Here is a 27,488-nt window from a genome sequence, read left to right on the forward strand (position 1 = left end):
CTGGTCATTGTGGATGCGTTCACTAAATGGGTTGAAGTATGGGCTATTTTGAGTATGACCTCAGCATGCGTTATCTGCGAGTTACGCAACGTTTTTGCGACGTTTGGTGTACCACGAAAAGTGTTATTGAATGATGGGTCGGCTTTTGATTCCAATGAGATAAGGACATTTTACCGCCTAAATGGAGTTTTGGCGGTCACAAGTGCGCCGTACCACCCCGCAACAAACGGTCAAGCGGAACGGATGGTGCAGCAGCTGAAGCAGGCGCTTGCTAAAATAGAATAGGAGGACTTTAAGTGCTTTCTACCACGGTTCCTCTACAAGCAACATACCACAGTGCAAACGGCGACAGGCAATACAGCAGCGTGGATGATGTTTGCACGAGAGCTGCCATCTCCCCTTGAGAGACTGATACGCGTACCAAAGGACGAGGTACCAGCGACAACCAAAAATCCACGTCAGTTTATGGTAGGACAATCCGTATGGGTTCTGAAATTCCCAAGTGGACGAACTTGGATATCGGGGGTCATCACAGAGCCCTGGTTTCGCGGTCATGAATAAACCAGACAGAAGACGGGCAAGTTCCGTCTTCTGACGCGTCGGTCGAGTGATACACCCTCAGCTGCCTGGGGCTTGGACGCTCAAGCTGAAGAGATACCAGCTGAAGCGATAAGTGCAGAATGTCACGAAGTGTCCGAACTTGTGTCTATGCCCATCCGGGTAGGAACGCGGAAGCGAAGACCGCCCACAAGATACGGGATCACAGCCAAGTGAGGGGAAGATGTGACGTATCTGCTTATGCTATAGCAGATGGCGGGGCATGTTGGGAAGAGCGCGGTCCTCACGTGGTGAGAGCGCGCGGTTTGAAAGAGCACGGGTCTCGGTCAGTCGGGAACCATGATTAAAACGAACGAGTCGAGCGACTAATGGCTGCAACTGGGTCTTACTCGCGATGCACCACAGAATCAGTCACCGTAATTATGCTCTGCTCTTATTCTCACCAAAAGGTATAAAACGTCAACTACGAAGCCTCATTAAACAGAAATATAAGTTTGCATTATATGACCAGGATTATTTAAACAAGCTGTATATGTATTCTTAAAGCTATAAAAAAGAACGCAAATTTTTTTCCCACGGTTCACGCGAAAAGTGAATAATCACTGTTTACTTAAGGAACGCGGCATAGAACGGGGGCACCAATAACGTTGGCGATAAGGAACAATATCTATACTTGAACTATTTATAACGCGGAGTGCACGCTTTTCGTCCTCCCGCAGATTGCGTTTATGCAGCCAAAGCATTTTGGGACATTCGCCCTTTGCGCCCTCTCTCATATGTTTTAAACAAAATGCTGAGAAATGTATTTAAAGGAAACAACTTCAGAATATTTATGATTCCCCGGAAGGAGAATATAAGACGATGGTACAATACTACTACCAATTAGAGGTCGGGAACATATGCTCTTGATTCGGAGTCCGCATTCCTTTATTTTCCTTTCGTTCTGAGAACCACCTTTAAATATACCGCATTCATTTATTTCTCCTCGGCTTAATAAAGAAACGTAATATTGTCGTTGATTGTAATAAGATCAGTCTCATAATGAGCCTCTAAACACGGAAATTTGGTTCCGAAATTTATGTTGTTTCTTACAAGAGCAAAAAACGGAATATTACGAACTGTTAGCGATCAATTAATCGACGCCATGTTCGCGCTAACAGTGTCCGACAGTGTTATGACTTTTACTTCCTCTAACTGATCAAGTTTGGTCATCTTTACAACACACCGGTGCAACCGAAAGGCCGCTCCGGGTATTGGTCCGAAGACCTCACTAATCATTCAATGGGTAGTTGCGACGGGCGGTGTGTACAAAGGGCAGGGACGGGATCCACGCGAGCTTATGACTGCGCTAGACTCGTGCAGTAAACTTTCACTCGCGAAGACATTAGTGGAGGCACAAGAGTAAAGTAAGAGAAAGAAGGAGACAACGCCACATGTGGGAAGACATAACAAAGCAGATCCTAAAATAGGCAAGATACAGGAAGAAGCAGCAAATATGGAACGCCTGGCCGCGGTTAAAAGAGCCCGGGAGTAGCCGGCTCGACGAAAAGCAGCGGACGTAAAAAAACTGAATAAATAAATAAATAAAATATACAGTATATATATATATATATATATTTATATATATATATACTGTAAATGAAAACATCATCTGATTTGTTGGCCACAACGAATACCTTGGCGCGATGAAGACGAGCAAACTGATCGAGAACCCGTATTTAGATGAGACTGTTCAGAAAGATAGGCACAGACATTCTACACTTACGCACACATTTAAATCCGCAGACAGCCGAGATGAAGAACGTGATATAAAAACTTTATACGGCCTATCCTATAATACTATAGCATAATCTCATTCCCATCTGCAGCAGTAGTAATCAACAAAATCGATAGCTTTGAATTCAGGATGTGAAATATATATAAAATATCCTTAGATTTAGGCTATCCTTGCAAATTTTACGACTACAAGCAGATATTCAGCCAGCGGAGACAAAAAGAAAGCTAAATAAACCGAGGCATTTATATTATTTGTAAATAGTATTTTTTTTTAATATTAAAGCTCAGTAACACAGTCCTTTGGGCCAAAATGTAAACGATGTCTAGACATTTAGGGTCTTAACAAGCCAAAGAATCCAAAGTAGAGCCAAACATGAGCTGCTTCAGTCAGAGTCTGGAAATCTTGACCCTAATTCGCCCAACCAATGTCCAAGTTATGCTTCACAGCTTGTAGTTCAGCTTCTAGTCTGGCGTCTCATGGCCTAAATCGCCAGACAAAGGCAAGAGTTAGGCATCACTTCTGGCAGTTTAGCTTTTATGTGGCAACTTGAGGCCTAAATTGCCGAAGATGTGCCAGACTAAGGCTTCACTGCTGCTTCTGTTTATACGTGGAATATTTAGCTCAAGTATGGCACTTTGGCAATTCGTGGCGAGCCCAACGAAGGCCTTAGAAACTTTGAAGAAAAGTACGCAGGTACTACTAACGTCTATGTGCGAAACCGTATTAGGGCCAAGGCATGAACCTACGATTCCAAACTTTCGCGAGGTTAGACGTTTTTTCTGGTGACATATCGATTTCTAAGAACCAAAAGTATGCAGGCGAGCATCTTTAGAAACTACACAATAAAGAGCTTCAGACCCAACAAATATAATAACGTATAAGACGTCTCATTTTGTAGTCATTTCTCGTCCGTGTCTCAGAAATTAGATTACGATATATCGAAATGTCAACAACCAGTTTTCTCAGGTTATTCATTCAAGAGCAAAAAACCTAATATATTTTTATTTAGCAACACTGCAGGCGTTGCATGGACCATAAGCAGGACGATATTTATGCATAATATGTAGCGCAATACAAAGCAAAAACAAACACAACAAAAACACAACAATTTGTTAACGACATTTTTCATTGGAGTACAACTCTTATTACTCTAAGAGCGTCGCAGCTAACAAATCAGTATTTAACAATGAATGCACATAGCATGCGCATAAAATGCGAAAAGAGTTTATCTAGGAAGGAACAATACAAAAACAAGAACACCCAAAAAAGCATGATATTTTCAAGAATTATTTTTCCCTCTGACATTTCACGACAGAAACTCCCCATTAGTTGAAATTAAAAACCTGCCGCTACTTCACGACTTTGTTGAGGTCATTAATGTTGCGCTCGTAGGATCATGTGGCGCGTAAAATAAACTCACAATTCTCCGTAACCATACCTGCTGCTATGGCTGACAGATGTGTGCCGAAAAATAATTTAAGTAAACAAAAATAAAACCTTGAATTGTTTACTTCATCTGTAATGTAAAACAGAAATACCTCCCATATCATTTTTATGATCCACGTAGCGTGAAATATAGTACAATACACATATGACAGAAATTACAAAATTCTTGACACATGCCCAGTTGCAGTTATCTCAGTATTTACGCATTTAATGTCAAACACTATAAATTGTGGCCTGATTTTCATTTCTCTCAAAGATTCTAATCTTTTTATTACAGCCATAACTATGGGGGACATACTCACAACTGCACCATTTGGTCAAACCATTACCACAGTAACACTGAATGGTACTGCCTTAAAACAGATGTTTGAACATTCAGTTGAAAGATTCAGTTACCTAAACAGGAGAGGAGAATTTCTTCAGGTTTCAGGTAAGTATCAACAAATAAAATGCAATTAAAACTACACATAACTATAGAGTTGCCAGTTTTCGGTGTATAGCGTTCGGTCTATTGACAGTTACTGAAAGTAGGTAGTAAAAAAAACGTTACTCGTTAAATGGTCAAAATTTGACGAGTTGCTCAGATTCGTTTCCGCCTTGAAAATTTACCGAAGCAGCGTTAATGTTCCTTTAGCGTTACTTGAGATTTTATATTTATCAGTCAGCGATCAGCCACAGACACATCTTCCACAACAATTAAATTGTTAGAGTAATTTAATCTTTTTTATTTGGTTATTTTTATCAAAACTTTTGGATTATATATTTTTATATTTCTGGATGAGCTTTTCTTGCAAATAATTCAGTGACCTTTATGTGCGGCCATAGGGCTGGGCAAAAAACTTTATCAAGACAAAGATGTATGATGAGCAGAAAGCGCGCTGGAGGACTCGGTTGCGAGCCGATCCCCAATGTTTTATTTCCCCAGGAAACCTTCATATACATTTAGCTTGCACGATGTATTAAAACCTTTAAGCTGCTGCAGAGTTCCGCGTTCTGGACAGGTTTGTCTTACTAGAAGAGGTCTGTGTCTTTACGGCATTGCTTTATACAAAATGTTTTATTTCAAATTCAAACCGATTTTTGTTTTAAACTGCGGTAACAGGTACACGAGCGCAGGCATCACCATGTATTTATCAGGCTTGGCGTACGTTATATGAGGGAATAATTGTAATGGTAAATTCAGTAAGTGACTAATTGTGTTAATTAACATTTTTAATTATTCGCTTGGGGGGGGGGGGGGTCATGTTGCAATCGCAGTATTGACGGCAATTACAATTAAAGGCCAGACAAATGAAACCAATTTACAACGATGTTATGTTTTTTTTTAAATTTCATTAAAACATTTTTTCGCGTTTTAGCGGGATATAGAAATTGCGAGAAAAGAGAAAGGTGCCGCAAGCCCCGCCCACAATGACGCTTAGAAGAGTGACCTAGTCGTTTCAGTCACATTGTCACTTGCGTCGCCTCAGTACTTAGTAGGACAAGCTGCCGAGATAGTTACGACATGATTGAAACGACTGCATCCGACTTCTTAGCGTCACTGTGGGCGGGGCTTACGGTGCGCTTTCTACGCACAATTTTTATACCTAGATAAAAAGGGGAAATATATTAATAATCATACGTAAAAAGTTTATATTGCAATTTATTATTTAATTTGTTTGGCCAAAAATAGTAGTTGCCATCAATACAGCCTTTACAGCGTGACCCCTAAAACCCCTAAAGCACGAAACATTGCTCAAAACTACTATGTCAATCACCAAGATAGTTTATTTTTTAAATTATAATGTTTTGCTTTCGTATGTGAAAAGTGTGCGCTATAAATGATTACAAATTAAACCTTTCATTTTTGCAGGCATGCGCGTGGTGTACAACTTATCGCTGCCATCATTGTGCCGAGTCATATCACTAAAAACACTGTGCAAAAAATGTCAAGTACCTGTCTATAAAGACGTAGTCCCTGAGGAAATGTATACAATTGTTACCATAGACTTCGTAGCCAAAGGCGGCGATGGATTTGCTAAGGCAGAACAATACGGAGAATCAGGTAAACAAATAGCTACACTTTTTTGATATTAAAATACCTCGACTGCATTTTTTGAAATAACGAATATTGGCCGAATATTAAAAAAATTATTTTCATAAGTTCAATTTCCAGTACTCTCAACAATATATTTAATTAGCTACCTATGGCCATTCTGCGTTGTTCCTTATTAGGGAGTTATACGCCGTCCCAACATGCGATTGACAAAGTCAAAGCAGCGGGCTGCCAGTTACGGTCGCGGGCGAGTTAGGAACCACGTGTTCGGACGCCTGTATCAGTGCTCTGAGGAGTGCTGAGTGATAATCATGCGGGAACAATATACCACGTGGTTTCTCAATAAATCATGATTAGATATAGAGGCGCGTAGCTTCGATTTTTAATCCAACGCGAGGTGCGACTGCGAAGCATAACACAGCCCGTGCAATTAATGTCAGAGGCAGGCACGTAGCCAGGATTTTGTTTGGGGGGGGGGGGGGGGGGGGGGCGCCCATGACAAAATGCTTCATGAGGGGGAGGGGGGAGAGTAGGTCCCAGCAAAACGGAAGATTTCGGAAGGGGGGGGGGGGGGCGGGCTCCATGGCCCCCCCCCCCCTGGCTACGTGCCTGGTCAGAGGTCATTACTTACCCCCCTTCCCAGATGACCGTGGCGACTTGCCGGCATCTCTGTGGGAATTATGTGCGTCATTCATTCACCTACTTGTTTTCGGTGCTCATGAACAGGTACTGCCTGAATAGAGATGCGCAAACATATTGTGCTTGTTAGCGATATCTATCTACAATTTTTATGGTTAACAAAAGTGGCCATAATGTATCTAACAAGGACTTGAGCAATAACACTATCTAATGAGCAAGAAATAGATACAAAAGTAGCACACAAAATACGCGGCATATTTAAAAAAAAAGTTTACAGCAATCACGTTTAGGACACATAATATTCGATAGATATTAGTAAAAAACGCTTGAACATTTTAATGTTGGAGTTGAAGATATCTATGAATTGGTCGTACCTGGAGGGCTATAAAATCTTGTGTCTGGTTTATGTGACTGGTTTGGTTGTTCTTTCTAACGAAGAAAGTGGGCGTAACACTTAGCATTACCCTCCACACATGCAGTCAATCGCTGACGTGAGGTTTTGACAGTCAAATAAACCGCGCAAGCATTTATGTTAAAAAATAAGAGCGCACTTTATTTTTTAGGTGCTTAGTGCCAGACAACCCTATTGTCGCGAGCGCCTCACATGCCCCAAATAAACAGCGTGACTAATGTAGCAATCGTAATTCATAAGAAAAACCCTACTTTCACGTATTCGATCATTGCTTGGTTGGTAGAATCAATAAAATTTCAAATGACCGAATTCAACTAAAGTTTGGCACCTATCAGTAAACGATATAAAATGAATATACAAGTTGACGAGAAGTATCCCGAAATTCTAGTGATAAATTAATGCCTACCACCATAAACACAACATTCATAATGTTAGGAAAATGTTCATGAGAAGACAAAGTTGAGCTAATATATACTCCTAGATCTCTCGCTCACTCCATCCTACGCAGAGTTATAATGCCAAGGGTGTAACACAAATTTCGAATTTTCCCTTTCTTAGAAAACGCGAACTGCAGTTTTATTAGAATTTAGTGCTACATATTTAGTTCGCACCAATGATGCACCACTTTAACACAATTCGTTAGCGGTATACAATTATGGCTAAACGAAAACTGCTAAAAAAAACTTGGTCTCATCGCCATATTGCAAGATGGCGTGTAGAAAAACTCAGATTATTTATTAAAATAGTGATCAAATTGACCCCAGCATGCGCTCCTGCGGCATACGCGAGTATGATCGACAGGGTATAGACTATAGAATATTGTCTCCATATTCGAACAATTTTTTTCTCTCTGTTTGATAACTCATAAGTAATGTGCAACGCACTGTAGTTGAGCTTGTTGGTGCATAATACTATAATAGGGCCAGCTTAACTTAGGCAAATAAATATATAAAAAAGAGACAGACACCAGCGGTATCTCTGTCTCTTTTTCTCTCTTATGAGCGACCCTTCTTATCGACTTCATATTAAAAAAAAACTTCTGTGCTAAAATTGAATGATTCAGCAAATCAAAAGCCTTCGAAAGATAAAAATATACGGCATCGTTTTTCCGCGCTCATTGACAATCGGTGGCACGAAGTTTAAAAAGCATACAGATTTAACAGTAAGTGAATCCTTTAAAATTCAACTTTTTCGTTTTGAAAAACTGCCACGAATTGTCAAACAAGACCATTTTATATACTTTTTGCAAATGCACAGAGCAAGGAAACCGACCTAGAATTGCTTACATTACCAGTCCTGCCACCTTTGTGAATAGGCACGATGACAGCATTTTTCCAAATTTGAGGATCGGTCATACTTGCCAGAGACGAGTTAAAAGTGTGAGTCAGTATTGGGCTAGAAAATTGAGAAGCCTTTTATAACAAAACTTGTAATGTTATCAAATGCGTTTGATTGCTTGGGCTTTGAGTTTCTTATTGCAAGTTTAATTTCGGCTTTTTGAAAATATAGAGTGAAAGATATAAGATAGCAACTACAGCTTAGTTTAAGGAGGACACTGGTTCAAGATAACCCGCAAACGCCTTTGAGACACGTGCAGGTTCACCCAGCACCCTACCAGAGGCGAGATGTATGTTAATGCAAGACGAAGATCTGGGCATGCGATCATTGACATACGGCCGGAAATACTTTGGGTCGCTGTTGAGGCTACGTTCAACCGCCTCGCGTTAAGATTTTTTGACCTGTGTGATCCGCAATTTAGCTAATGCCCGTGATTATAAACACGTATTTTCCAAAGTCTGCGTTCTTGTAACCTTGTATTCTCCATGATAATGCGTTTTTTTAAGTACAGAACTTAGCTCATGTCAAACCAGTGTGGTTGGCGGAATAATTAAAGCACTTCTTTAGAACGAAATATTCAAGTGCTCTCTAAATACAGTTAGTGAATAATTTGACGGTGGTGTTCAGGTGTGTTGTTTTTTACAGTGCTTTTTTTTTTAAGTTTTACAGATTCGTTTAAACAAATCCGTGAAACTTACACTTAAGCGGTTTGTGCAGGTGAGTTATACGGCCGGGGGGACAATATACGAGTGGATAATGTTTTCGATGAGTCGGCTAATCAATTAAAATTCGTTAATTAACTTTATGATTACTGGAAATAGACATATGGTTACAATTATAACTTTACAGAGGGGCATCGAAAACCGCTAAATGACCTCTTTTTAGAACGTCTTGAAGCTCGTGGGAAACTCGTTGGCGCACCGAAGTTACCACTCGTGAAGCAGGCACAAAGCTGGCAGTGGTGGAATGCGGATGATAATTTCATCATCCGCATTTCAGCACTGCCAGCTTCACACCTGCTTCACGAGTGGTAACTTTGGTGCGCCCCCGAATTTCCCACGGGCTTCAAGTCGTTCTAAAACAAGTTATTTTAGTGGTTTTTGATGACGCTCTGTAAGTTTCTAATTGGAACCATATGTCTATTTTCTCTCATTAAAAAGTTAATTAACGAATTTTAATTCATTAGTTCACCTATCGCAAACATTATCCACCCACATAATGTCCCCCTGGCCGTACACCTCACCGGCACAAACCGCATAAGTGTAACTTTTACGGCTTTTTTTAAAAAAAATCTTTAAAGCTTAAGAAAAACACCATGTATATTTCTGTGCAATCAACAGTCTCCAGAAAAGTATAATGATTTAACGCAAACAGAAAAGTTATAATCCGCTAAACTTGGTATTTAATGAACATTGTAACATACAGAATTGTAGAGCAGCAGTTTTTTTGTGCCCTTTCACAACCCAAATAAGTTTTTTTTTTTTCAGGTCCTGTTGATTTCGACGTTTTAGTAAAATACATCGAAAAGATGTCACCAATCAAGACACCAATTGAGGGGCGAATAATAATCCATGGGAACGTCATGGAACCAAGCCCATAACCGAAGAAGAAAATAACAACCGGGGAAATATTAAATTTTAGGACGTTTTTTACAGAAGTAACCAGGAATAAATACAGTATGCATAATACACACACACCTGATGGTGTTTGGGTTACACTTAAATATACAAAAATTCGCTATCTACTCAGAAGACCTAATTAGTTTATACTTTCTCTGCTGTCTCCAGCCCACACCGGCGAATATATTTCATTAAATAATTTTGTTAGTCAATTTCGGAAGTTGCCTTCTTTACAAGTGTTTTGTGCACTAACTTTTTTATATTCTACCACGGCAAAACACGTGCCAAGCTAGTTATTGCTTACCTTACCTGGTCAAACAAATTCATAAATATTGTTTTTCCTATGAAAGCCAAACATCACGATCATTTTACCTCAATATATTTGAGAGCGAAGCTCAGGCTATAAGCCTGAGCATGCTACCCTGAACGATGATCGCACTGCAGAAGCGCACTTGCTTGGCCGGGATGCTGAAAGCCTGAAGCCCTTTGTTATATTTTCTGCCACGCTCTCACTTAAAGCGAAATAAGGTAAAGCACCCAAAGTGTATTGCTCTATAACTTTGCTTCGTCCCACGAGTGGTCCTACAGACTAATTTCTGAACGCTTCTCTGCGGTCTACTTTTTGTACCAGGTCGTGGTAACAAAGATCCTGTCGCAACTCTATGCGAAGAAAAGGTCGTCTGCTTCTTTTGCTGGATTTGCGGGGGCGTCAAAAGCATGCCGAGCTTTGTTTGGTTTTGATTGAAGGGATTGTGGGTGGACCTCAATGCTAGATGTCTTGAGGTCGCAACCCCTGTGCAAGACGCAGACGAACATACACTCCGCATAGAAGAGACAGTGGTGTTGAGTGTCAACAAACCCTTTGCAATAATCCCAAAAGCCCGCGGGAGCTGCCCGACGAATCATAGGAGTCCTCGATACTCTCCTCCCATCGTCATTCCTCCCGTTACCACGTGACATACGCGACCAGGCGCAACTTACCAAGGCTACAACTTTCGAGCAGCCGAGAGCGGAGTCGGCCGAGCGACGAGCGCACGGAAATGGGGAAGACGACATCGCGTTAGCTATCTTGCGAGCCTGCCCATTACTCATTGCCCTTCTTTGTACCGTCTCCGTCGTCTGCTGCTCCGACGCTTTGTCGAACCTAGTCAAACCGTGCCACGGCTGCGGTGGAAAACAAGTGAATTCGGCGACACTGCAAGACGTGAAGGCAAGTTACGACGAATAACATGTTGAAAAAAAATTGGGTTGTGTGTGTGTTTATACAGCCAAGAACTTGGTCTGCCTCACAGGGGCGACGAGTCTCCCAGCTGTAGATGAGAAATTTAGCCAGTGCGGTACAGCCGCTAGCCTGGGGTCTTTAACGTGCATCACGCAGTAGTGATACACGACCGCACGCCGGTACGATGCTCATCCAGATCGAAACGGGCAGGGGTGGGGCTCGAACCCAGGATCCCTGGGTTCTGCAGCGCGAGCTTTCGCTCCACGTGCTCCGAGCTGGTGTGCGCTAGACCACTCGGCCACCGATCCCCCCAATAACATGTTGAAATAAGTGAGCAGAGAATCTTAGGGACCCGGTTCTCGCACATCCTATACGGTATATGATGGGCCCTCCGGTGCGAATGCACATGCGGGAGTCTTTTGTGGTAGCGCTTGCGCAGTTGGTACTGGAGGCCCATCGTATACCGTATCGCAGGTGCGAAAGCGGTTCCTTAAAGCTCTCTAAGGGCTCATTCACACTGGAAGCGAATCCGCGTTCGCAAAGCGGTTGAGAACGCGGTTGTATAAGGATTCAGTACAATTGCACGCGCACACGATGACATCAAATGCGCGTGCAATTGCACTGGATCTTTATACAACCGCTTTCGCAACCGCTTCGCGAACGCGGATCCGCTTCCAGTGTGAATGGGGGGTAACCGCTGATTCACACTGGAAGCGGATCCGCGTTCGCAAAGGGGTTTTGAACGCGGTTGTATAAAGATCCAGTGCAATTGCACGCGCACTCGATGCCATCGAGTGCGCTTGCAATTGTACTGGGTCTTTATACAACCGCGTTCGCAACCGCTTTGCGAACGCGGATCCACTTCTAGTGTGAATGAGCAGTAATAGCTTCAACCGTCGAGATGTGTTTACCCTGCCACAGATACGGTCGCCGTCAAGGACTTTAGGACGTTCCGGCGGATGGTCACGATAGCGAATGGCTGGCGGTAGCTGCGGCGTTTCACTCGCCGTCAAGGAGGCGCAAAGAAAAATCGCCTGATCTGTACCGAGGGTTCCCAAAACTCCCTGACGTCGTGGCGCTGTACGTTTTCGCAACAGGTCTATTACGCATGCTTAAATTTGAGAGCCAGAATGGAGCATGAGACACAAGGTCATTATCGTTTTTTAGTAGATGGTTTCACATATTCTTACTAGATGTGTCGATAAACTTTATCACAAGAACCATTGTCTGCTTTCGCCCGGGCACCTTAATATTCTTCATTTTATGCGTGCTCCTATCTATAGACCGATACGCGGAGCGGCTCTGTTTACCAACACGGCCGGAAGGCCGCGCATGCGCGGTAGCTATGTGGGCAAAAGCAGCCCGGCTCTCCGTGTTTTCGCCATTGCGTTGTGTGGCGTGCGCTCGTTGTTGACGTTGTAGGGAAGCTTCTAGCTTTATTTGTGAGTCGTATTTCCTGACAACGTCTGTCGTATGCTATGCCCGACTATTTCAGCTCGCTATCCGAGCCTGAACGGCGGCGGTATCGAAACAAACTGCGTGGACGGCGTTGCCTACGAGGATCCGTAACAAGGCCTGCTAGACTTCCGACGTGAAGTTGCTGCCACCGAAGTCGACGGCTCCTGTCGTCGTTTATTTAGTTTTTTCGCGCCAGTTCACGGCCGACACGGAGCAGGCGCACAAGTCTCTCGAGGCCTATGATTACTTCGAGTCGGTTTCCGCACTACCGGCGGGATCAGCAGACCCACAGCGTCTTCAAGTCAAGGTATGCTATTTTTCCTACTCTCATGACCACAAGGCATGACAAGCAGTAACGCTTTGTCCGTTCTGCAGTCTTGGCGGTAACATGTTACAAGTAACGACGTTACTAGGAACGCGTTACTTTTTTCGGTAACGTAGTAACCTACTCGTTACTTTTTCGACATAGTGACGGGTAACGAACTTGCGTTACTATTTTAAGTAACGTAGCTACGTTACTCGTTCCTACAATTACATTTCAAGCTTTTCCGTGTTTTTAGGCGTCAAGCCATGTTTTTCTTTGCGTTTTTTTCTCGTCAGTATTTTGGGTAAAATTGTAAAAAGAGATAAAGTAATTATGTTCTGTTTCTGCGTGAACATAATGTTTTTTTTATATATGAGCTTATGCATACCTGTATCGCCAAAAGCGTAAAACGTGTTAAATCATAATTTAAAAAGGAACGCAGAAGTAACGTGCGTTACTTTTTATCGGTAGCGGTAACGCGTTCCTTTTATTTTTAGGCAACGTAGCTCAGTAACGCGTACCTTTGATTTGCAAGTAACGAGTAACGTATTTCGTTACTTTTTTTTTGGTAGCGCCTACAACACTGCCGTTCTGTCGCCGATCCACTTCTGCTGGGTAGCACGGGCGTAGCGAGCCTCCGACGAGCGCTTGGCCGGTGCTTTGTGCGCGAACACCGTGGGAACAAAATCCGGGTGGTCTCGATCAGAGGACGGTTTCCCTGTACATAAGCAAGCCTCGGGACGGAGACTGAAATGGAAGCCGCACAAACGCGCGAGGCGACCATAAGTTTCGATCCACGGATATTATCCACCTTCTATGCCTTTCAGAGTCTGCCGGGTACTTGTAGAAGCTCACTCCGCTACTTTTCTTGTACATTTCGGTGAGATTAACGGCAACACAGCTTCGCGGCATGCCGAAATACTATGACGCCCATGCGAAACGTGCGCCCTTTTGCCCACACCCCTCGGCTCCGACGCGATCGCAGCGCCGCCGTAGCGCCGTGACGTCAAGCCCGCGTGTCGGTCTATACATACATTTCTCAAAATGAGGCCGCAGACTCACTGCATGCGGCCGCAGGGAGCAACCAGTTCCCGTGCAAAGGCCGTAAGAGGTCGCACATGTTCACTCTAGGCCGGCCATGGCGCTTCCAACTGCTGAACGAGGCAAGTGCATGTTAATTAGCACACTTGGCTTCAAACCTAAACAGGTAAGGGAAATAACGCGGAAGGGAAAACTGCGCCACAGAACCCAAGAATCGTCGACTGAAACCACACCGCCGCCTGTTTAGACCTGGAAGAGTATCGTACCGGCGTGATTAATTTCTCGGCCACATCGTAGACACCAGGTGCTTCTTGAGGTAGTTTAACGTTCCGCTGCCGAAACATCCAACGACAAACTAGGGTGTATTCGCACAAATCAGGTTTTCTACACTGAAAAGAGCAGATGTCATCGCGTATTGAGGTCACGTGCGCCGCCCCATGAACGCTTGCTAATCCCCGTATTACGCCTTTCTGTCGGGAGTTGGGGATTGTCCCACCGTTCCGGCGAGAAAATAACTAGGCGCCGAACGACGAGTTCAATATTGTGTGTAAAAATTCGTATTTTTAGCCCACACTGCGTGAAAAAACGAAAGCGATAGCTGTACCAAGGTAAGGAGCCGTCACGTACCTGAGGAAGGAGGTGCGATGTGGTGAATTCTCATAGCCGTCGTGGTTGCTGTTATGAGTGCCACTGACGACTGACACCAGTGATTCGTGAAGTAAGCGGATAAGCGCGGTGGAAGCTTCCAAAACCTTCCAACATGACGCGTAGCAACTGGAGGCTGCCAAAGTGGGATTTCGCATAACGCGAGTAAAGTTTGAAACCAAGTCTTTCAAGCAGACGACATGATGATTCTCCCTTCGTCGCGCAATCCACCATTTCCCAGTAATCTTCTACGCATGCATACATCTCCTTCCTTGACCCTGCTTCCCGCTGTTGCCATTTTCGCAGGGCAAAGTTTGGGTTGGCGAACATATTCAGAACCTATCTTTGCGAGTATATATTTTTGGCGATTCTTGCTTGGGTAATCGCTACTCTGGGGCATAACAGGCAGCGAAGATCAATGCAACAGCATTATGCCAATGTTTTCTGACGGAAGATTGGGTTGTGTGTATTTTTACACAGCCTAGAACTTGGTCTGCCTCAACGGGCGACGAGTCTACCAGCGGTAGATGAGAAATTTAGCCAGTGCAGTACAACCACTAGCCTGGGGTCTTTAACGTGCATCACGCTGTAGTGATACACGACCGAACGCCGGTACAATGCTCATCCAAATCTAAACGAGCAGGGGTGGGAATTAAACTCAGCATTCTGGGGCTCTGCAGCGCGAGCTTTCGCTTTACGTGTTCCGAGCTGGTTGTGCGCTAGCCCACTCGGCCACCGATACCCCCCCCCCCCCCCCCCCCCCCCCCCCCCGTCTGACGCGAGAGGAAGCAGAGGCTGCCCTTTATTTGTAGTTCGAAGACAACTCTGTAGGGGGCGCACGTTGCTGGAAAACAGTTAATTCTTGGCGAGACGCCAGGTCTGCACTCGTGGCTCGCTTCGCGCAGCACGGCGGACGGGAAGTCCCAACACATCCTAGAAGAGAAGGCCGTAGCGCTCTTCTCGTGACGTCGCCATGAAAAGCCGTTAGGGGCGCGCGTCGAAGCGAGGGCAACGCGCGTGTATCGACCGTCGTAACGCGCTTTTAGTCACATACGCGTGTTTTGTTTGTAAAAATGAGAGCTGCACATAGCAACGGCTCCAGAAAACATTTTATTACACGGACAAAAAATATTACACCGCTAAATAATCGGTACTAATTGGCACGAGCTTGGCGTATAAGATGTTTACCGAAAAATTTGATTAAGTCGAGAACATTGAGCCACGCAATTATTGCTGTAGAACGCATATTTCATACAGAAATAGTTCGACAAAATGGCGAGACACAAAGTGATTGGACGCAGCAAAACAGATCACAGTTAAGAATCAAGTAGACGTAGTCAACGTGGACACGGCTAGACATATGTCACTTACGATCATCTAATCGATGTTATCGTGTGCAGCCACTGAATTCTTGCATTATACCCTGTCCGCATGGCAAAATTAATGTAATTTCGATTGAATGAATATATGGGGTCCACAGTCATCACTCAAGACTGCAAGCTGATTCAATCCCGTATCTTTTTATGAAAATATATTAACTTTTCCGTGTAGGAGGGGTAATAAACTTACGATTTACGGTCAACTAATTTACTTCTCCCAACGAGCTCGAGATGCCTTAGAACAAAATATTACTGATTTTGTGTACAATAATACTATTACCTTAATATACTTAAGAATTTTGTATAAACGCGGTAAAGGCAATAAAATAACACAGTATAAACAAACATTTAAGCACAAACAACGCACTTTCAATAATAACACAAACTTGTTATTCACCTTCCTGTGAAAACTAGAATATTACCATGCATATCTACAAGTGTCGACGCAACTGCACACGGATAGCGACGAAGAACGGGATTCCATTCTATCACGAGACTTAAAGAAGCAAAAAACAAAATCGACTGCAGCACTTTACTTGCGTCCTACATGACCAAGAAAGACGGCAAATAAGTTGATTCTCACCTGTCGATCGTGTCCATACGTTCCGCAATATCCGTCACGGAACCATTTGAGCATGAACTTCAAGAAGTCTATCTCTGCCGAGAGAGAGGTCTATCGATAATCGACCATTGTCATTGTTGGCTAGTTGCCACACATGTCACTGAAACCATAGCAGGACTTGCTCCGCGAATCCACGTAAATGGCGTAGTATCAAACGAACACACAAAAAAAACTAGCCATGAGTGCGGTGATGACAGAAAAACGACGGGAAGAAAAGTATCAAAAAAAGCACATACAAGAGTAGCGGCGGCAGTGTGGGACGAAAGGCTTAACGTTATCGATTCATCTCTTTCTCGTGTGCACTCTCTGCGGCGATGACTGGATTTTTTTCGGTTCTCTTCCCTTCCGAAATGTTTCAGAGTTCCTTTTCAGGCAGTCAGCAGACCGCACACAACGTAAATTTGCCAGAATTAGAGCCCGTATGAGGGAAGAAGATATCGGATCGGGGGGAGCCCGTTCATTCGAAATGTGTGGAAAGCTGCGGGACTGCACGTAGTCCCGTGGTTGCGGGGATAATCATGAATATTAATTTGGTGCTTTCAACCTTGGTAACGCGTTGTATATTACGGTCCACATGAACACAAAACAAATAAAACACATATCACGGATAGGTAGCGATCTCTTGCGATTGCTTGCGTCAAAAAGAAAAGTCACTGAATATTGCAATACCTGGACTGCCAAAGCGATTGAACAGTGATCGCGTGCGTTACAAAGGTGAAAATCTGCATATGGTATTTACATAAAAAATAGAGTGATTCCTCAGAGGCTCCTCTGTATTCACAGAGCCTGGCAGTTCGACAACGGAGCCATAGAGTACCCGGTCGCAGATTTAGAACGCGAAGATCTGGTAGCACAGAGCATCAGGGATCCATTTCTCGGGGAGCATGGACGTCTGCGCACAGCTTTTGCAACGGCGAGGACACGAAACACACTTAGTCGCTCGGGAGAAGTGTGTTTTGGCGTTTCGCCGCAGCGGGGCACCATTCACGTGGCTTTCCTCTCATCTGTTGTCTGCCGCTCCACACTTTCGATTTCGGCGGCCTCTTCTCGTGGCGATCTGCCAGGTTTTGTTAGTATATAGGAGGCTATGGATTCTTAGACAAACGGGAGGGGACATGGATATTAACACTGGATGAAAGCGAATCATTATATATAATTCCATTTACTATCTTAAGAAAAAAAAAATCAAGTCACGTCCTGTTCTTTTGTTAGACAATGGCCTCAGCAATAACTTATATAGAAGAAAGTTGCAATCAAAATAAAAGCGGCGCGGAAGATAGCGCTTCTAAATGATGCGTAGTAAGCGTTTTGGCAAAATTTCAGATTGGTTGACTTCGTTTCTGACAAAGAATTCTAAACAGCAGAACAGCAAGCCTTGACTTAACAAGATAGCAAAATAAACGAATAATACAGGCAGGGGTTTTAAGGCCACGGTCCCACTGAATGTGGCAGTTTAGGTACTTTTTGGCGGGTCATTACTCATCTCCTTTTAAATACTGTTTTGTGGGACTGGTGTCATTCGAAAGGCAATGCAATCCTCTTTTATTCGATATTATGCGTGTGTTGGTGTTTACTGTTCATGCGCATTTATAGCGATGCGAATATGATGGCGCGGACCCTCACTTGCTCCGCTAGTTCATGTTTTATGAACGATCCATTAAAGATAACACGGCCCCAATATAGCAGTTTTGTTAAGATGATGTCGGAGCAGATTGTAACGTTACACTTTTTTGGTATCTGCACTACTTTGTTTTTTTCGTTCATCCAAGTATTGCCCTAAATTTGACATTTTTCAGCACAAATATGTTTTTAATGACAAGCGCTAGGACGATGAAATTAGCTACAGACGTAGTGCTTATAATTGGTAATAGGCAGAAGAAAACTAGATGTTGTGTAAAATTTTTTTGTTTAGATATTTCATATCAGACGTAGCACTTTTTTATGCTTCGAGTCATGGTACTTCAAATGCCGCTGAGGAAATAATTAAACTATGATAAAATCTTTTATAACATTTAGAGCTACAATGGTTGCCCAAGAGGTGGACGATGGCTTTTTTTCATTTTCAAAGTCATAACGCTCCAGGAGCCCTTCAAACTTACCTGTTTTTGACGCATTTCTTTTTTGGACATCAAACAGATTTATTGGCATCTAATAACATTTATTGTTTGGAAAAGATATACATTGCTTGTATTAAATCTTCACAGTTATCTTGCTTTGGTTTTTGAATAGGTGTAGAGCTTAGCTAATTTTAAAAACAATTAAAAGCTGTTTGGGTGTTTTATTGCGCTACCTGGCGGATGGCAGACAAACTGCTGATTTCTAAAGTTCAAAAAAATTCCGAGGGCGGCGTTCGCGTCTGTATCATCATCAATCTCCGTGTCTTTTTACCTTCACATTTAAAAAATATATTGGAAGATTTACTATCGATAAATGAATTGTTTAAGTACTGGGTCAGTTTAATAAATCGAAAACAAATAATTACACATGCGTAGCGTGATATAATGTGTTCATTATTCGATGTAATTGAAATCAATAAACAATGAAGACGAAGAGGAAAATAATACACCCGAGTTCACTCATGCCTAGAGTCACTAAATGAGCTTTAAAGTATCGGCAATCCGTTTTCCAAAATTGTTTTGGGCGCCGCCATTTCGGGTCTCGTTCTGAGCAAACACAACTGCCGATCGTCATGATCCAAAAGTAAGACTTCCTCAGCATTAGATGCTGTGCTAGGAAGCTGATGCAATATTGCAATGCTCTGTCGTGGGCTGTTTAAAGATTTGTGGGGGACGGAAAAGCGTTTCCTGTGATTTTAGATAAAGCTTCAGATAAGTGGCAACCATGACTTTAAGCCACAATATGGCTAAGTGTCGTTACTCTGAACCGTAGCTAATTTACTGGCACAAGCGAGAACAATGAGGAAGAGGCAGGTGCCAAAAGGTAGTGGCTTGTGGAATCCACGGGGCTTATGTCCTGGCCCCTCCAGGTATCACAAGCCTCTTGAACAAGAGCATGAATAGTGTCATTAAATAAGCTACGCTTCAGAGTAGCGACACTTGGCCTCATTGTGGCTTAAAATCATGGTTGCCAGTTATTTGAAGCTTTATCTGAAATCACAAGAAACGCTTTTCCGTCCTCCACTTTTAACAGTGTGCGACAAAGCAAAGCAACATCACATGAGCTTCCTAACACCGAATCTAATGCTGAGGATGTTGCACTTTTGAATCATGAAGATCGGCAGTTGCGCCTGCTCTGCACAAGCACCAAAATGGCGGCCTTCATAACACTGTCGGGGAAGAGAGTGCCGATACTCTAAGCGCAGCTCATTTATTGGCTCTAGTTCCCGCGAAACTCCTTTTTCCTGACTGAAACTGAAAGTAAATATGCATAATACACCGTTATTATAGCTTATTTAGTTATAACCAACTACACATAATGAGAGGAGGAAGCGGCCGGGTAGGAGAAACGCGGGTTTCATGTGCGACCGTTCTAACCGTCTCAAAAGAGAGAACGCGCGAGCTTTCACTGGTTTAAAAAAGGCATCCAAAGAAAAGAGGCGGCACGCTGTGTTCTTTGTTATTATGCGTCTAATTGCAAATTGTTGTGTATGTTTACAGAGCCGGAAGTTAGTCTGCCTTAGTGGGCGTCTGGTGTCTCAGCTGTAGATGAGCAATTTAGCCAGTGCGCTACAACCGCAAACCTGGGGTCTTAACGTGCACCACGCAGTAGGGATACGCGACCGCACGCCGGTACGATGCCCTTCCAGATCGAAACGGGCAGGGGCGGGGTGGGTTCTCCAGCGCCAGCTTTCGCTCCAAGTGCTCCGAGCTGGTGTGCGCTAGACCATGCGCTCGGCCACGGACACCCCCCCCCCCCCCTCCCCCCTTGTATGTCTAATGTATATACAGGTATAAGTATTTGAAGATCGACGATAGACGTTGATCGTCTCGAGGTAATGTAACGTAATAACATTATATAATTAATAAATTTGTTGAAGGACTGAACGGCTCCATTTTTCATTTCTTGGATTGTAATATGGCGGCAGCCTATTGTACTTACTGTTGATGAAGAGCAATATGGGGGGGGGGGGGGGAGGGGGGGCTCGAGGTAATGATTAAATGATGAGGCTCTATAAGGACGACGACATGGGTGTCGAAGCACAACGTACAGTGCCAGACTTGTTTCAAGTATCGTGTACCCAAAGACTTTCTTCACCCGCAACAGAATATGGTAGAATCAATGAGGATGCTGCTTTACAACTGTACGTGGAACAGGAAAACTACACTGTGCAGAAGTGCGGATTATTCGTTAATATGAGGGACGGACTTCTAGTAGCATTCCCTGATTCACTACTTGGAACAAATGGCCTCGTTGACGTAAAGTGTCCCCGTTCCAAAAGATCCTTGAAGCATACTTAAACCGCTAAGGAGTATGAGGCGAAAAATAAGAAAAAGGAGCCTGGTGTGAAAGGTCCAAATCACCACCATAGCTTCTACTATCAAATACAAGGGCAGTTACACAATACACAAAGAGAGTTTTGTGATTTAGTTATATTTACACTCAAAGGCATTGATATCCAACGTATTCAGAGGGATGACACCTTCTGGTCAACCAACATAGAGCTTTTTCTACTCAAGTTTTACATGGAAGACCGGTTTCCGCTGAAATTCCTGACGTAGAAGAGTTGTCCGACCGAATAAACTGCCATTACTCCCGATCTGGGAATCTCTCGATCTTCGTAGGCCAAAGTATCATGAGGTCGAGGGGTGTGGCTCTTCGTCCGCCGAATATTGCTTCGGCGGGTATTTTTACCGTGTAATATGAGACCGTCGCGTGCTGCTGGAACAAGAACCTGGCGATTCTTCACTGAACTGCTTCTTCCGTAAGCTTCAAAAGGGCTTTTTTTCGTTTCGCACACCATCTGTTCTGCTAGCCCGTTAGTTGCAGGATGGTATGGTGCACTAATGTGATGCCTGATGCCGGTTCTTTTTTTCTTCAAAAACTTGTTTATTTTATTTGAAGCAAGATTTGGCGCGTTATCAGAGAAAAGTATTTTCGGTAGGGCAAAAGTAGGTCAAAGAGACCGTAGAACGTCAGTGACGTGTTTGGACGTCGTGGCAGGCATCGTGTAAACTTCCAGCCACTTTGCGTACGCATCGATCATGACTCCGCAGATGCGGATACGTTTCGTCACCCACCGACTGAATAGTGGATCGTTTTCAGTTACTGTTCATGATGGCGTTGGACTCAAGGAAGACTTCGAGCTTTTCCAGAAAGTTTCTGGGAACTATAATGTAACAACCTTTACCACATCTTCCGGATCCCGTGAAACACAATATTTCGTGACGTTATTTTAGTCGTCATTATACTGGTGAGGTAAGTACCGTAAATCGCGAAGCAGTTTACTTGACCTCCGCTTCCACTGGTGTCTTGGGAGATTGAGTCTAGTGAGCGTGCATTCCTGCAGAAGAAATTTTCATTGATAGAATATTAACACGTCAATCAACATTTGATTCCTCCTTGGTAAGATTTATTGCGAAAGCCCGTTACAACCGCCGAACTGCATCTCCCTATATCAGAGAACAATTTATACCCAGCCTGACATTCTCGCATACAACCGTTTGCTGGGCCACGCTACTTGAGCTAGCTGAGCACAGCTGGCAGCGGCGCGAGCAAGGCCACGAGGGGAACGTGATGGTGCTCGAGCCATCCCACCGTGAACCAATGTTTCGGCCACCCCACGGGTGCGTGTCGCCATCTATTGGTTGAACTAACGCCTTGTTCAAGATGGCTGCCGTGGGACCGCGGCCTTAAATTGCTTCATGATGCTAGATATAAGTCCCAAGAACTTTGTCACGCTGCCAACACTAGAGAACATGTGCGAAATAAACGCCAGTTCATTATCTATGCTTACGCTAAGGTCTTCTTCACATGAGAATTTTAATACATGATTGTTATGTAATAGACTTATGAAAAAAAAATTTTTTGGCCGCCGCCATTTGGCGAATTGAGCGACCCCTATCAGCCAGAAATGTCTGCCGTCCGCCTGAGCTGTGGAAACCGGGCAGCGTGACTCTCCACCTGCATTGTGCATTTAGAGTTCGCCTGCATTTCTTGGAAGTTTTTGCTTTATTTGCCTGTTGAGGATGCTTACCCTTTCTGTTATTATCTTCCACTGTGAGAACCGGGGAATACCAGGGCTCGGTTGCCTGAACGGCTTTCGCAGGAAACGAACGAAGCGAGCGAACGTGAAGCAGCTCGCGACGCAGGCAGGTCAACGTTCATGGAGGATTATTTTCGTTGAGATAACCTCCAAAAAGCCTTCTCGTTTATGATGTTCCAGGTCTTCGCCAAAAATAGCTCACAGGGTCGGGTACGCGGTGTGGAAACGGAATAGACACGTTGGTTCACTTGCTTTGAAGGTGTGCAAAAAGCATCTCTCTTCTACATGTGCTCCCAAACACGCCGGATTCCGTCCGATCGTCGTGAAGTGACTATCGTCGACAATGTATATTGGATATAATGTGTTATTTAATACCTTTCTCAAATCCTGTTCGGATAACGCGGCACCGTAGGGTACGTACAATATATGTTCGATTGATGAGGCTCGTTGAATTTCATGTTGTGAGCGGGAAATATCCATGCAGTTCGGATATCTTGTGTGGTCAAATGTTTTCGACGGTTAAGACCTTTGTAGATTGACGCGGCTGAATGTATGGTGCCGTAAAAAGGTCAATATATTACAAAACAAACAATCCAGTTCTATTTGTTCTGTCGCGCATGGACTCACCAAAACAGTTTTCATTTCTTTGTTTTTGTTCCCAAAAATAGTACAATTCAATCTTTAGAAACTCGAGAAATTCTATTTGCCATAGAACTCAAAATAAAAAAAAATATAACGCAACAATTTAGCCTCCACCAGCGTCCGGAAGTGGGCCAACGGAGGCTGCCACAGCCCACTGACGAGAAAACCCACAGCTCAGCGCAGTCGGGCAACACTGACGTACCCTCTCAAAACCAGGGACGCGCGCTATAAATCGCTTCGTTCGAGACTGCCGCTGGGAAGGTCTATAGATTACAACGTCTGCCCAGAGACAAGACATTGGTTTTGAGACCGATTCAGTGACAATTAATATTCACACACACATACTGTGAAGTTTCGCTGCCGACAGGAGTATAAACATTCATAAAAAAAAAACTTACTGTCATCTGCCAACAACAACGAATGGGTATTTGTAACATATGATGATAAATCATTTTCGAAGATAAGGAACAAAAGGGGGCTAAGAAGAGACCTTTGTGGAACACCGGAATGGAAAACAAGTTCTTGAGCGGCTGTTTTCTATTTGAACACGGTTGGGACGACATGATAGGTAACTTTGAAACCATTTGTACAGCTGTGCACAACCATATAAGGGTAATTTATGTAATAATAACTCATGGTTTACTTTATCGAACGCTTTTGACATATGAAAGTAGTATGTATACAAGCAATTTAACCTCTGTGCATAACAAAAGGCACACAAAAGTTTAAAAAAAGCGCGCTGATTAGTTTCAACTGACAGTCCCGTCAAGAAATCCTACTGGTAATATACAAATTTTCGGCGGAAGTAAAAATAAATTTGGGTATGCATAACGCGTTTAGACATCTTAAAAAATCCAGACAATAATGACAGGAGACGATAGTTATTATAGTCGGTGACTGGTCAAGAAGGAAGTGGAAGCCCCTCCCACCTTTCTCCCCCTTGGCAGAGCGGACGCTGGAGAGGAGGCGACCTCCTCTCCACCGTTCGCTCTGCCAAGGGAGAGAGAGGTGCACTCTAAGTAAAAGTGAGCACCCCCGGTCGTCATCATGCCTTTTGACGGCTCTAACGACCCCGCAGGCTTACTTAACGACCCACTGGGCTCGAGCCATTGAGCGTTACTACCCTGTTCGCAGGTGACAAGCATGGGTTGTCACGTTTTATAAACTCTTGAATTGAACATTCAAGTGCATGCGGTCGTTCAGTAGTAAAGTCACTTCAAAAATCCCAAAAAGTACTTGAAACTTGTTTTCTTTTCGCCGTTGGTCACCATTTATTCAATTTTGAACCGTTCGAAACAGGCGTGCGGCTCACTTCGCCTAAACTGGCAGAACTCTCTCCTCTTTTCTCAGTTTATGTTTTGCCGGTTCCACCCCAAACACTGGTTGCTTGCTTATCAAGATATTCGGAGCCTGAACGTCGGTCGCGACGTTGCTTTCGTCTGCTACGGCGTTTCGCTTTCTATTTTCTGTTACTCCTCTTGTGTGGGGACATAGAGCTTAACCCGGGTCCCACTACGGCGGAACAATTGCAGCAGCTCTTGGATGGCCAAGCGACCATACAAGTGAAGCTTGCCTCTATCGAGACCACACAGGTTGAGAATAAGGTTGCCATTGATGATCTGGTCAACCGGATGACGTCATTAGAATCCAAGCTAAATAGACTTGACCAACTGCATACTGCTATTAAAGAGTGCAAAACTGAATGCGAGAACCAAAGGCGTGAGCTTGGGGCATTGATGGCAAGGGTAGATGATCTCGAGAACCGAAGCCGACGCTGCAACTTAATCTTCTATGGTGTCCCTGACGCAGAAGCTCGCGAATCAAATGCCGTCTCAGAGAAACGAATTTCAGAGATCTGTGAATCAAGGTTGGGCCTACCGGCTGTGGTAATGGAGCGGGCTCACAGGTTGGGCAAGTTCCAGAATGGCAAAAACCGTCCACTGATAGCCAAGTTCACCTCGTTCAAAGAAAAAGAGTTAATTTTGAGAAATACACGGAAATTGAAGGGAACTCCATTTAGTATTTCTGAGGATTTCTCCCAGGTGGTGCGAACGACAAGGAAACGATTATGGGACTTTGCCAAGTCACGAAGAAAGGATGGCGACAAAGTGAACCTTAGATATGACACGTTGCTACTGAATGGAACAAAGTATGTCTATGATGACGAGACAAATCAAGTCGTACCGCACAGATGACTGCGTCAGCCTAATGGAGTAAATCTTTCTTTTCTTGTAATAAATTGTCGCAGTATTAAGAATAAAATTCATGAATTTTCTGCACTTGTAGATTTGGTAAAACCCTCTGTGATTCTTGGTACAGAATCCTGGTTAGAGGCAGACATCGGTGATAATGAAGTCTTTCCTGATGGTTACACATGCTATAGAAAAGATAGAAATGCTCATGGTGGTGGTGTGTTTATTTTGGTAGAGAATAGCATTTATTATAGTGAAGTTTATGTTGGTACTGGAGCCTGTGAGGCCATTTTTTGCCAATTAATATTTTCCAATAACAAGATACTTACAGCATGCAGCTTTTATCGACCACCTGATTCTCCGGTCGACGCGATGACCCAGTTAATAGCAATGACAGAAGCAGTGCGAACGGATTGTGTCGTTATCGGAGGGGACTTTAATCTGCCAAATATGGTCTGGAGCGAGCAGGGTAGAGCTATCGCAACTGCAGGGCGATTGAATCAAGAAATGGCGAATTTGACAGATCTTTTTGCACTCCGACAAATGGTGATAGAACCAACACGTGGAAATAATATTTTAGATTTATTACTAACCAATCAGCCTCACCTCGTCCGTTCTACCCTGGTTGTGCCGGGCATTAGCGATCACAGTGCTGTGATCTGTCATATGAACGTAGAGCATGTAAAAACAAGCAGAGGTGTAGCTAGGCGAGTGTACAATTTTGAGAAAGCTGACGTAAATAGGATAAACGAAGGATTGAACGCGTATTATACTGTGTTTGAAACGGAAGCAGAATACAAAGGAGCGTCTGAGCTGTGGCTTTCGCTTAAAGACAAAATCTGTGAGCTCAGACAGCGCTTTGTTCCATCAAGGATACTCACAACAAGACAGGGTAAAAGTAAACCGTGGTTTACAAGGGCTTTGCGCAGTCTCACACAGAAACGACAAAGATTATATCGTAATTATTGCATAACGCCGACACTTGCAAATTGTGAAAAATTAAAAAAAGTAGCATATGAATTAAAAACAGCCATTTGCATAGCCAAAAATACGTTTAGTAATTCAATTGAGTCACGTCTAAAAGACAACCCGAAAGAATTTTGGAAACATGTAAAAAGAAATGGAAAGGATGTCGTAGACATTCCGCCGCTCACTTCCAGTGATGGCATTGTCCATGATGACATCGCTAAAGCAGAAACATTTAATCAGTACTTCAGTTCAGTTTTCACCACCGTAATACCAAGTGATGACGGGGATAGACAGGCGTTCCGAGGAGGGGTGGGTGATAGGAATGCTATCGTTATCAGTGAACGTGGAATTGAATCACTTTTGCAGGGGCTGAATACTTCTAAAGCAGGCGGTCCTGACGGTTTACCAAACCACATTTTCAAACTCTGTGCGCGATCGCTATCACCTTTTCTAAAAATAGCTTTTATGAAATCACTGAACGAAGCTTGCCTCCCAGATGACTGGAAAAACGCTGCAGTCGTCCCAATTCACAAATCTGGTCCGCGTAATGACGTAGGAAATTACCGCCCGATATCGCTAACGTGTGTTGCGTGTAAAGTCCTAGAGCACATTTTGTATACGAGTATCGTAGAGCACATGAATAGGTATTGTTTATTTAATCCCTGTCAGCATGGTTTCAGGAGGAGACTATCCTGTGTAACACAACTAACCGAATTTACCCATGACCTGGCCTATGCTTTAGATAGACGTCTCTCGGTAGATTGTGTATTTTTAGATTTCAGGAAAGCTTTTGATACGGTACCGCACTCTTTACTAATTGCAAAACTGAATAACTACAATATTAACCCGCAAGTGGTTTCCTGGGTCTCCGAGTATCTGAGACAACGAAGTCAGTTTGTCGTTGTAAATGGCTCACAGTCCTCTACTGTGCAAGTCACATCTGGTGTACCGCAGGGATCGGTCCTGGGGCCACTTCTCTTTTTGTTATACATTAATGATATCACCGAGGGAGTAGTGTCGCAGATGA

The 27,488-nt window shown here is 43.6% G+C and overlaps 2 protein-coding genes across 2 annotated transcripts in view; both read left to right on the forward strand.

Moving 5' to 3' along the window:
* Positions 1–9,805, forward strand: part of LOC120846796 (snake venom 5'-nucleotidase) — a 29,538-nt gene extending 19,733 nt beyond the window's left edge. The window contains exons 7-9 of the mRNA XM_040218673.3: positions 4,059–4,211; positions 5,634–5,825; positions 9,693–9,805. Coding sequence (XP_040074607.1) covers positions 4,059–4,211; positions 5,634–5,825; positions 9,693–9,805 — 458 coding nt within the window. The remainder of the gene's footprint in view (positions 1–4,058; positions 4,212–5,633; positions 5,826–9,692) is intronic.
* Positions 9,806–12,176: 2,371 nt separating this feature from the next.
* Positions 12,177–25,495, forward strand: LOC115313590. The gene is made up of 2 exons (XM_040218663.3): positions 12,177–12,195; positions 24,630–25,495. The coding sequence occupies exons 1-2, from the start codon at positions 12,177–12,179 to the stop codon at positions 25,493–25,495; spliced, it is 885 nt and encodes a 294-aa protein (XP_040074597.1).
* The last annotated feature ends 1,993 nt before the right edge of the window (positions 25,496–27,488 follow it).

This window comes from Ixodes scapularis, unplaced genomic scaffold (genome assembly GCF_016920785.2).
Source record: "Ixodes scapularis isolate PalLabHiFi unplaced genomic scaffold, ASM1692078v2 PGA_scaffold11__112_contigs__length_91849675, whole genome shotgun sequence".
Taxonomy (NCBI): Eukaryota; Metazoa; Arthropoda; class Arachnida; order Ixodida; family Ixodidae; genus Ixodes; species Ixodes scapularis.